Genomic DNA, 13194 nt, shown 5'->3' on the forward strand with positions numbered 1-13194 from the left:
AATATTTGGTTCTACATCCGAAAATGGACCAAATTAACTTAAACCTGGAGGCAAGCCCTCGATAGGCACCCCATTATATATGTGAACAATTACGGTGCGCCACTTATCCTAGCAGACTTTGGCTCGATCCCTCCCTTTGAGGCCCATACCCTCACCCAATCCTGCATTCAAGCAACAATTTTATAAGTTCAAAAGAACTTATGCACATACAAGAATGGTGGTAGAAGCTTCAGCCAAAAGAGCTATTCTTTTGAAATCGTACAATGAAGCATATGAGACTCTTGAAAAGATTTCTAGCAGTAATTATTACTGTTCGACTAATCGAGTAGCCACAGGAAAAAGAGTGGTCGGAGTTCATGAAGTTGATGCACTTATGTCTTTAGTAGCCTAGGTATCTTCTATGACTTCCATTCTTAAGAATATTACTGCAAATGGTTTTACTGTTAACATGTCAAGTCAGCAATCAAGTTAGTTTGAGAGTATCTCCTGCGTATACTGTGGAGATGGTCATATGTTTGAAAATTGCCCACCAAACCCAGAATTCATCTACTACATAGCTAACCAAAATCAAAATATAAGTGGTTCAGAATCGCAATCAAATTACTACAGTCTTTCATGGTGAAATCATCTGAATTTCTCATAGAGCAATCAAGGGGTCGGTCCTAGCAACACCTATATACAATCCTGACCAAACCAATTGTCAAGGTTTCCTCAACAAATTTAGAAACCTCCACCCACTAAACCTTTGCAAAGCCTTTAGAATTTGCTTAAGGCATACATCGCAAAGAATGATGCCCTAATCCAAAGCCAAGCAGTGACATTGAAGATTTTGGAGAACCAAATGGGACAACTAGCCAACGAGCTCAAAAGTCGACCCTAAGGTGTTTTGCCAAGTGACACTGAAAATCCGATGAATATAGGAAAACAATAGTGTAAAGCTCTGATCTTGAGGAGTGGAAAGGCATTGGAACCCAAGGTTGTTGAAGTTGAAGATGGAACTATTAGTGCTTAAAATCAAGAGGAAGTTCAATCAGATGTTGCAATTCCCATAGTGTAGAAACTTGTCCCTGTGACCCCTACTAAAATACAAGCAAAGAAGAATAGTCCTAAAGGTTTAGCACCCATAGCAAAGACACCTCAGAAAAGTTGCTAGTTAAGGTTAAAAGTCCACCACTTCCTTATCCGCAAAGATTGTAGAAGAAAAATCAAGAGGTAAAGTTTAAGAAATTCTTTAGATGTGCTAAAATAGATACATATCAACATACCTTTTGTGGAAGCTCTGGAGAAAATGTCAAATTATGCCAAATTCATAAAGGACATCCTCTCCAAGAAGAGGAGGTTGGGGGAATTTGAGACAACCGCTTTGACAAAAGAATGTATCGCATTCTTGCAATACAAATTGTTGCCAAAAATGAAGGATACGGGGAGTTTTACCATCCCATGTTACATTGGAGGCTCTTATTGTGGATTGCCTTTATGCGATTTGGGAGAGAGTATAAACTTGACGTCCATGTCTATGTTTAAGCAATTGGGTATTGGTGAGGTTAGACCAACAACGGTTACACTACAACTGGCAGATAGATCGATAGCATATCCTGAAGGGAAAATTGAATATGTTCTAGTACGTGTTGAAAAATTTATTTTTATTGTTGATTTTCTTATTTGGGATTTTGAATTAGATAAAGGCGTCCCTATTAGCTTGGGAAGGCCTTTCTTGGCAACGGGAGAACATTGATAGATGTCCAGAAAGGGGAACTCACCATACGAGTACAAGATGATCAGGTAACCTTTAATGTATTCAAATCCATGAGGTTTCCTAATACAAGTGAGGAATATCTTGCTATGTCTGAGATAAAGTCATTGGTCTCTGCAGAATGGGACCTCAATTCAGTAAACGGTCCATTGCAGCGTATCTTAGCATCTGACCCGCTATGTGACAACAAGAGGATGAAAGTCTGGCCTTATTGGAAACTAATTCCCATTGGAGTTAGCATTTCTAGTTTTGATTGAAGTCTAGGAAATAGAGTTACCTGGGAATTTTGAAAAGGCACAAGAAAGGCATCGCGTGGAATATTGCATATATAATAGTCCTTTTTTTACACACAAGATATTTCTAGATGAAAAGGAGACCATTGAAGGGCAAAGGAGATTGACCCAATCTCGAGTATTTGATCTAGTCAAACTCAAGTCTCGGTTGTTAGGATCATTTACCACTACCAAATTAATTTCAATTATCGAGGCTTAGTGGAGATTAACCCAATCTCAGGTATTTGATCCAAGTAAATTTAAACTTCAATGGCCAAGACCTTCCACTATCAATCAAGTCTTCCCATATGGAGGTAAGTTTAGGGTAAACTGGCAATGTTTGAAACATATTTGGAGCAAAAAAGTAGAGTTGAATAATGCTTCGCTCAATTTGTTCGATCCATAAGAAGTTTTGGTGATAGATGACTATTAATTGTAATAAAAAAAATCTTATGAGCAGCCCGTAAATAAATAATAATTAAATAAAAATTTAATAAAAAGAATTTCCTAATTAATAGGAGGGTAAGTTAATTTTTAACCTAAGTAGAATTAGGGGTTTACTTTTATATTACTATTACATTTTTCCCTCTTTGTGCTTTTTGTTTTTATTTGTTTTTATTTTTTAACAGCCTGCTATCATCCCAACCTGTCCAACTGCCACCGTCCCTACCTTATCAAATCATCATCGTGCCTTTCTTTGAATCCCGAAACAAATGTCGCTACATGAGATCTACCACAATTCGTTGTGGCAAATTAAAGTCTTTTAGCACTTAACGAGCTTTTATGCAATTTTTAGAAATATGGTGACCTAATAGGCCAATACGGGCCTAGGGATGAACTAATGAACTACTCAAGCAAGCAAAACTCTAATTTCGGGCTGAAAATACAAAAGATGACGACAGTGTCGCGACACCAATCATGTGGTTTCGCGACATCGCGCAACGAATCAACATAATTTAATCAAGGGTGTTTTAATCTGCACAATAAATAATTATCAGTTTTGAAGGTTGTAATTAACCTAATTAGATCAGAAATTTTTTGCTATAACTAGGTGTGTTTAGTCTCACTTTAGGAGGCTTGGCGAAGTGAGCCACTTAGTTTAGGTTTAGGTTTTTATTTTTATTTTTTATTTTATTTCAATTTAGTCCTAAACAAATTTTGTTCTTTGTTTAACTTGGATTTGATTTCGATCCAAGACTTTAGTTAAGTAGTTTTTATTTATTTCTCTTTGGTTTTCAATTACAATCATGATTATATCCGTGATTGTTAAAGGAAATTCGGCTTTCGCGCACTAATCGTCATTGAAACGGATTTCTTCTCTAATAGCCCATTTTTTAGTGATGTCAGAAAATAATGGTTTTGGGACCACAACTCCAAATGTCAATCCATAAATATTAATTATTTAATATTTATGAGGTCATTAGTGTCATATTAAATTTTGGTTAATAAATTTTATCGTTTAGATAGTTAATTAAGTAAAAATGACTAAATCGTAAAAACTGATAAAGTTTATTGCTATAAATTAAAGTGGTCAAATAGTTATAAAGTGGTGAACTAAAGGTCTAGGATGGTAATTAAACCATTATTCTTCATAGTGGACGGTAAATGGCATATACTTGTTGATAATATAATGGAAATAATAAGGGTACAATAGTAATTAGGTTATAAATGAAATTAAAAACAAAATAAGGTAGAAATTTCTAGTCATCTTCTTCCATTCACACTTCCTAAATCGAAAACTATTGTTTAAGGAGAGCAGAGCTTCAACTGGTTAGGGTTCTTATATTCGGTTGGTATCTGATACTCATTTATAGTAATTTTTATGTTTCTGAGCTCGTATTAGCTTAATTTAACTAACCCGAGGACTAATTTGTAAAATTTTCAAACATTTTAGATTATTCCATTGATGTGTTTGGGTTGTTTTTAAAGTTTGATGGAAGATTATTGAGTTTGGTTGTTAGTTAAGACTATTTTGAAAGTATTTTTTTATGATTTTAACTTTTAAGGATTAAACTGTTAAAGTGATAAACTTTCAAGGACTTTGTAACCCTTGCAATTTCGATAGCAACCCTTGGTGTCTTGACACCACATGATCCACAACAGCAGCCCTTTGATGTCGCCCTTATTTTTGCATCACCGTTGTGCAGCCAACCAAGTCCGAAGCACACCGACGTGAGCACCATCGGACATCCCTTTTTTGTTTGCCATCACTTACCAGAACCTATATCTAGTGCATCCAACCAGTCAGCAACGTGGTGTAATAGGGTTTGTGTAAGTGTACACAACCGTTCAAGTAATATGTAAAATGAGTTATTGTCTCCACAGGGACTGTATAAGTGTAACACCCCTTACCCGTATTCCTTACCGGAACAGAGTATGAGGTATTACTAAATTTTTAAAAAATTTCGACAGCATTCCTACTTATTTTTGCTTAAACCTCCTGCAAATTTAGAACACATTCCAATATACCAACCAATTTCATTTGTATAAACACACATATAGTTTAACTATTAATAAACACTACATTTAAAAGGGAACCATAACATATATTTACATGATGATCCCACATTACATAAAGTGTCTATACATGCCATAAAATTTGAACACTAGTAGTAAAATACCCCAAATGTGAAGGATAGTGTAGATGATTGTCCGACTTCGCCCAATTTCCGAGTTGTTGGAAGTCACTATAACCAAGAGAAAAATAAAATCGAGTAAGCATATAGCTTAGTAAGTAAACACATGATAAATAAGTAATTACTCCCATAACTACACCAAAATATAAACTTATTCATGAATAACTTTATTGTTTAGGCAATTTCCAGCAAGCTGTTTTTCTGCGTCATAGTCGCTAATTTATTTTTATCTGGAGCTACAGGGCTCCAAATTGAGTTCCGTAAATTTTCCCTGAAACTAGACTCATATAACATTTCACCATAAAAATTTCAGAATTTTTAACCCAGCCAATTAGTACAGTTTATTCATTAAACCTTCCCCTGTTTCACTGCCCAACGGTTCTGACCCTTCCTCACTAAAATTTACTTAACTCTCTGTACAAAATTTGAAAAACGGTTTCACTTGTTTCTAATAAAAATAGACTCAATAAGGATTCCAGGGATATAAATTTCATGCCATAATTATTTTTTTACAATTTTTGGTAATTTTCCAAAGTTAGAACAGGGGATCTCGAAGTCAATCCAGCCCTGTTTCAGTAAAATTCAGATATCTCCAAAATACAACTCCTTTGCTTATTCTATTTCTTTCATATGAGAATAGATACATTCAACTTCAATTTCATATATTATTCAGCTTCCCATTCATTTTCCACCATTTATGGTGATTTTTCAAAGTTACCCAATTGCTGTTGTTCAACACAGTTTATAATTAAATCGTTCCTTTTATGCGTTTTGATATTTTCTCCCATCTCATACATGGGTCGATTTAGTATTCAACTCAATATTTACCCCATAAAATTTTCCACCATATGGCAATATTCATCTTCCACACTTTTTCGTTGAACACTGGAATGTTAGCCGTTATTGGTGGATCCCGACTTAGCACCACCACTGAATCGGGAATCAGACTTAGCAACCCCTGGGAATCAAAGACATAGCAACCCCTGTTTATTTCAAAGATATGGTGGATATCGCACTTAGCACCACCAATGAATCGGGAATCAAGACTTAGCAACCCCTGGGAATCAGCACATAGCAACCCCTTTCACATTTCAAAGATATGGTGGATCACGCACATAGCACCACCCATAAATCGGGAATCAGACACAAGAACCCCTTTTATATACAACATACTACGGCTTATTCCGAGTGTTCAACCCATAACCCATATATTACAACCCTTTATCACCTTTCCGATTTAACAACATTTTTAGGATATTGCCAAACATTTATTTTAATTCCAAATAAATCTCAACATATATCAAATAATATCAAAATATTACATTAAGTCACGTGTTTACTTACCTCGGTGCAAAATATCGTAATTTTGCACTTTACTCCACTATCTTTCCTTTTCCCGTTTGATATACTCTTCACGTCTTTCTTGATCTATAATAGCAAATTTAACTCGTTTAATATTCACATTTATTAAAATAATCCACCACCCAACTTTTTGAAAATTACAATTTTGCCCCAAACTTTTGCATAATTACACTTTTGTCCCTAAGCTCGGAAATTAAACTTCATCACTTATTCTTAAGTTTTATAACATGCTGAACATTTTTCCTTCTATGGCAACATCAAATTCCCACTCCAACACATACTTTTGAATATTAATTATTTTTACCGATTATGTCTATTTACCTGCTTTTGCTTAAAATTGCTTAGCAAAAGTTGTTTAACAAAATCTCTAGCTTCATATTCCACCATAAAACAGCAAAATAAACACATTTCACCTATGGATATTTTTCCAAATATGAACCCTAACACTAATTAATGGTAGAATAAGCTAAACCAAGTTACTGGACTCCAAAATACGAAGAACATTAAAAGCGGGCTTAGAATCACTTACTATGGAGCTTGAAAGCTTAAAACCCTAAATATGGCTTCCCCTTGCTGATTTCGTTCACCATGAAGAAGATGAGCATATTTTGCCATCTTTTTCCCATTTAATTCTATTTAATAACCAAATGACTAAAATGCCCCATTTAAAAAAAATCTATTTCACACATTTCTTATGTCTATTTTTGTCCATCAACTAACTAATGGTCTAATTACCACATAAAGACCTCCAATTTAAAATTTCATAACAATTAGACACCTCTAAGATGTAGAACTCAACTTTTGCACTATTTACAATTTAGTCCTTTTGACTAAATTGAGTGCCCAAACGTCGAAATTTTCGAACGAAATTTTTACGAAAATTTTCCGTGAAATTGTAGACATTAAAAATATAATAATAACCATATTTTCCCTCGTCGATTTGTGGTCCCGAAACCACTATTCCGACTAGGCCCAGAATCGGGCTGTTACAATAAGCTTAACCAAATATTTGTAGAATTATAATTTTACAATTTGATCTAAAAATTCAATAATTTGGATGGTGATGATTAAACTAAGTAAATTAACTAGATGCAAAGATTGATCCCCATGAAATTCTAATCTAGATGCAGTTTACCTAAATGTATGAATGAATGGCTTTAGCAACAAAAAAAATCAACATTAAATGGGCTAGGATAATTATATTAATCAATTCAATTTACTTTATCATGCTTAACAATGTTCGGAAATACTTCCACGGCAACTCGATCTTTCATGAGTTTGGAAACCAAATTAAGTCCTTTTAGAGTCTTTTACTAAATTAGATATGCATTTTACTGATCATATTAACTAAGGGTTCCTTAGCATTTATGTAAGGTCACAGGGACATTTACGTTTACAACAGTTTAATTGCATAAACCTAAAAACTATTCAAGGCAATAAAGCTAACTAAAGATATTACGAAGCTCAACTAAGTCGGGTTTAAGGATCTAAATTGAGTATTGCACTTTTCAATTATGTGTCTCCTAGTCGTCTGGCTAGGATCGCTCAACTAATCTAAGTGCAGCCAATCATGTATGAATGAAATGCATCATGATATTAATTGAAAACATGATTAACTGATACCTAAACATGTAAAACATGAATAAAATATATCTTATTGAATTAACATGATCATCCTAGCAAATAGGATTTAAAACTTCATAGTTGATGTCAAAAACAATAAAATAAAAAAAACATTATTAAAATACATAACATGAGAAAAGAGTAAACTCTATTCAATTCAGCAGCCTTCCGAATCTATTCTGACTGACTCAGTTTAGCAACCTTTCAGATCTATTCTGACTGAGGCACTCCTCCGTTCTAATTGATGCTTCATTTGCTAAGTGTTTAAGGCGTAGTCGGCTAAGGAGTCCCTTTGGCAAAGCTTTTGAGGCTAAAGAGTGGAGGAGGGATGAACAACTATGCAAGGGAAAAAGGGAAAAAGAATTGAAATGAAAACTAGTGAGAGTGAGAAAAGAATGTTGAGGGATGAATGAAAGATGGCAAGGTATTTATAACTGAAGGTAAGTGTTTGAGTTTACTAAAAATAGGTTTAAGCTTCCTTCCTTCCCTCTCTCATGTGGTCGGCCATGCTTCGAGGAACAAGGGATGACCAAGTCTTATCCATTTGAATTTCAAATTCAAGCTAAAAATAGCTATAGAGTGCATGGTTTCAATAGAGAAGTTGTTGGGTTGAATTTTGATTATTTTCCAACTATAAGTACCTTCAATTAATTATCCCAACACATATTTTGGGCAGCCACCTTTAAGTGTTGAATATGGGCTTTTAGTTCCCCTTGTTGGACGATTCTCCAGTCCAAAAACTTAATAGACATGTCCATCTTTCATCACATTCTTTATTGGGTCAAGTAGTCAACTTCATGCCCTAAATTGTATGGTCTTGCCATCCTCATGGATAACTTGTACATGTCCATATTTTATTTATTTAAATCATGTCTCCAATGGACCTCTTACATAGTGAAAAATACATACATTAATAAATTAACATAAATTAATATAAAATATGCATGAAAATCATGTAATTATGCATAATTTCACATATTCTAAATTCATGTCTAAAATTACTAAGCGATAAAAATATATAGAAAAACCCTATATAATTTCGAGTTTACACGTGGTCACATAAGAAAAATGGAAATAACAAAAGACGAACAGCATCATCAGTTACCCTGTTATATTTGAAAGTGTCACACAACTGGAGGAACTGCTTTAGGTGTTTATTTGGATCCTCCATCAAATTTCCTCAGAATTTCAAGGTATTTTGGATCATTGTTGTCTTGATCTCAAAATTATTGGCATTGATTATCAGTCGTTCAATACTACCTTGCACGCTATCTAGTGTTGGTAGTGTGTACTAATGCAACGTCCTTTGAGCCATCAGTAGCTCTCCACGAATTTATGCTTATGGTTCAAGTGGATCATCAAACAGTGGATTATCCTAAGGCAAATCAACTACCATGGGTGATCGTTTTGCATCAAGTGACGATTGCGTCTCAGAATTCGTTCCGGGTCAAGATATGGCCCGATTAGAATGCTTACACTTCGAGTCATAAACTGAAATCAGAGACAGAAAAGACAAAAATTAGTAACTAAAAAATGGAAAAGATAAAATAAAATAAAAATCATATCTATAATTTTTAATTTTCCTATTTATCCTACTAATTGCAGAAATTAAAATTAGGTTTAATATTGAAACATGCTCGGCAATGGCGCTAACAACTTGACCACCTCCAAATATGTGAACGTTTAGAATAAAAATCGTGCAAATAAAAATACATAAAATAAGTGTGTTCTCTGCAAGCGAAGATGTCAAATTGTAATATAGTTTAGTGTTACAACAAAATACCAGTAAGTATTTCGAGGATCGTACCCAAGAGAGGTCGAATTAAATCTAAATATATTATCTACACTAGCATGTCTAAACAGTAATCACAAAAAGTCATATTACAATAATTAAAATTAAGGATTAAGATTATAAAATAAAAACTAACTACTAAAAACAAAGTTAACAACCGAAAATCTCTCAATTAACAAGTAGAAGATTAACTCACTTCAGTTGTTGCAATTAACTCCAGAATTTGGGTTTTATGAGGAAATTAGTTGTTAATAATCAATATTACCTCCCGGCTTCTACTATTTAACTAATCGACCAGTACACGCTTATCTTTCGACCTCACTTTCCTGACTAGGATAAATTCACAATTTACTCGATAAACTTATCTCTCGACCTCATTTATCCTAGATTACTTTCTAGGATCGTCAGTCCTAGGGTTTAAACACACATAAATTTATACCAACTAACTTTATTGGAAAACCCTAATTCCTTCGTTAATCACTCCCACATCCACTCGTTAATCTCCCTAAGGATCTAGCCACTCATCGCCTTAACAATAATCTTTTCCACAGTTAGATTAATCATGCAATAACACAAATTAACGTAAAAGAGAAAGAGATATAAATTGTTCATTTGATGAACTTGATGCGCTCGGAATCATGAAATCCTTTAACAATGATTAAGATATCATCGATTGCAAACAAGAAACGAAAGAAAAATACTGAAATACTTAATAATGAAGAGTTGGATTCAAATCAAATCCAAGTTGAAGAACAAGAAAATAATTGTTTTTGAAAATAAACTACAACTAAATAAATAAAAAAACCTAAACTACTAACTAAAACTCTAAAATAGCTTGGCAAAAAGCTCTCTAAGTTTTGCCTCAACTTAACTATTTGTAGACAGATTTTAGCAGCCCTAATTAGGTCAAATACAAGCCTTAATCACATAAAATATGATTTTTGCAGGTGAAAACACCCTCGCTTAATTTCTACCCATCTTTACACTTGTGTCACGACACAGCCTTATGCGTGTTGCGACACACAACTTCGAATATAAAATATTGTGTTCATCCTATTGTGTTGCGACACCGAAAGCATGTGTTGCGACTCAGTTGTTGTTCCTAATGCTTTTGGGCCTCAAGATGAGTATCTTGCACACTCAATTAAAGTGTTAAAACCACCTTAAGGTCGATATTGGCCCAATGGTCAACTAACTCGAAATAATGCATAAAAATGCTTATTTTGCAATATTTTGAATATAAATTAAGAAATGAGGAAATACAATAAAATATATTAAAATGACTAAAAAAAGCTCGTTAAGTGTCAAAAAGTACTTAATTTGCCACTATGATTTGTGGCAGATCATACTCATTGGTTAGAAATATGGCCTCGAATAGTAGGTTCTTGCCTAGTAGATTCCAAACTGCAATAGGTATGTCAAAAGGTGCCGCAACAACCACAACAGCACCCAAAATACACTTGGGATAGTCAGGTGCTCAAGACAAAAGTCAAAGTGGTGGTGGGAAGCAATGATAGCCTTAGAAGAGACCCATTCGATTACTTCCATTAAGAGGTTGTTAGGGGGAACTCTGGCATTCATGCCACAAAGCATAGGCTCACTAGTATTTTATACTGGAAAGGACTTTCTAAGGATGTGAAAAGGTGGATGAAGAAGTGTCTGATTTGTTAGAAATGTAAAGGGGAACACTCAGCACACCCTAGACTCCTACAACCACTCCTAATACCAACTCGAGCTTGGTCAACAATCAGTCTAGATTTCATCGAGGGGCTACCAGCATCAAAGGGGAAAGACACTATTTTAATAGTGGTGGATAGATTAACAAAGTATGGTAATTTTATGGCATTGCCGCATCCCTTTACTGCCATTATAGTGAGCGAGGAGTACTTTGCCAATGTGTACAAGTTATATGGGACACCAGAGACTATTGTATCTTATCAAGATAAGGTATTCATAAGTATTTTTTGGCAGAAGCTATTCGAAAAATTAGGAACTCGCCTTCATCTTTCCACTGCCTACCATTTTGAGATTGATGGGCAGACATAGGTGCTCAATCGTTATTTGGAAGGGTATCTTTGCTATATGACTGGAGAAAGACCGAGTGATTGGGTTTTTTTAGCTTCCTTTGGCGAAATGGTGGTGCAACACTACTTATCATTCTACCATTCAAACCTCACCATATGAAGCTCTTTATGGCCAAGACCCTTCCATTCATCTGCCCATCTAGCAGGTTCTTCTAAGGTAGCTACTGTAGATTGAAGCCTGTAACACCATAAAGCAGAAAGGCAGCTTCTCAAATTCCACATGAAAAGGGCTCAAGACCAGACGAAGCAAGTGGTCAATCGTAAGAGATCTGAAAGGGAGTTCTAGGTAGGTGATCATGTGTACCTGAAACTCCAACCCTACAAGAAGCATTCTATGAGGAAATTCAAGAATCAAAAGTTGTCTTCTAAGTATTTTGGGTTATAAGCAGTGGAAGCCAAGATCAGGAAAATAGCTTATAGGCTGAAGCTACCTAAAGGCTCTTGAATCCATCCCACCTTCGACGTATCTCAGCTTAAGAGGCATATTGGTAAGGTTCCTAGTCAAACTGATCTGCCGCCTTTGGTGGGAACTGATGGGACTTTAGCCAAGGTACCAGTTAGGGTGTTGGAAAGATAATGGTACGCAAGGGGAACCAGGCTGCTACAGAGGTTTTGCTCGAGTGGGAAAACACCTTTCCAGAGAACTCCACCTGGGAAGACTTGCAGCAACTCCAACAACAATTTCCTACATTTGATCCTTGAGGACAATGATCATTTTAAAAAAGGGAGTAATTCTTATGGACTGAAGATGAAATAACAGTTGACTAGTTTGAATGTAGTTAATTCTGTTGTTTTGTTCTATTCCTTTTTATTGTAAAATGCAACATTTTATTTAATGTTTTAATGAAATGGTACGTCGAAAGGTCTGGGATGTATACAGACTCTCAAAACAACGCGTTTAGTACCGTTAATGAAATGATGAGTTTCAGGGATAGGTATTGTAGCTGGCCTAGATCGTTTTAATTTGTTATTTTCCTTTCTTTTTATTAGTCGCAATGGGAAAAAGGAAGTTAAGTATGAATACAGACTGATTTTCTTTCTCTTTTCTCTCTTCTCTTTTCAACTCAATTTCTCTATATTTCTTCCTCCTCATTGCGAGAATTCTATCTAGATATTACGTGTCATAGATCTGAAATTTTTAGATATTTTCTTTTAGATATAGTGATGGAGAACCTCGTGGTTAGGGTTTTACAACCTAAGGATGCCACTTCATCGGAGCCCTCATATTCCTTTCAAGAAAAAACAAAGAAAGGAAAAAGAAAAGCAAAAAAGAAACGAAATAAGAAAGAAACAAGAACGAAGAAATTGTTCTTTTTTTGTTATTTTGTTTATTTCTAAGTAGATCTAGATTTTGAGGAATCCATATGGTTTACGATTAAAAGTTCAATGAAACCACGTTCATTGAAGCCCCCTTTCCATTTATGGTATGTGCATGCAAACTTAAAATAAAAATAGTGAAGAAGAAAAAGAAACAATGGCTACTTTCCCTTTTTCGGTGATCTTTTATATTCTATTTTTTAAGGTTTCTAATAGAGTCTCTAATCTCTCTTAGTTTTTTTGCAGGGTCAGTAAAACCAAATTAGACTAACAAATTTTATGTTTAGTCTCTAATTCAATCTATTTTTTGTTCCAAACTCATTTCAAATTCCATTTATGCAAACTGTTATTTTTG

At 34.6% G+C, this 13194-nt stretch overlaps 1 protein-coding gene across 1 annotated transcript; it reads left to right on the top strand.

Annotated features, from left to right (window-relative positions):
- Positions 1 to 1288: 1288 nt before the first annotated feature.
- Positions 1289 to 2010, top strand: LOC105767010 (uncharacterized). The gene is made up of 2 exons (XM_012586543.1): positions 1289 to 1621; positions 1699 to 2010. The coding sequence occupies exons 1-2, from the start codon at positions 1289 to 1291 to the stop codon at positions 2008 to 2010; spliced, it is 645 nt and encodes a 214-aa protein (XP_012441997.1).
- The last annotated feature ends 11184 nt before the right edge of the window (positions 2011 to 13194 follow it).

The sequence above is a fragment of the Gossypium raimondii genome, chromosome 5 (assembly GCF_025698545.1).
Source record: "Gossypium raimondii isolate GPD5lz chromosome 5, ASM2569854v1, whole genome shotgun sequence".
In the NCBI taxonomy this organism is placed as follows: domain Eukaryota; kingdom Viridiplantae; phylum Streptophyta; class Magnoliopsida; order Malvales; family Malvaceae; genus Gossypium; species Gossypium raimondii.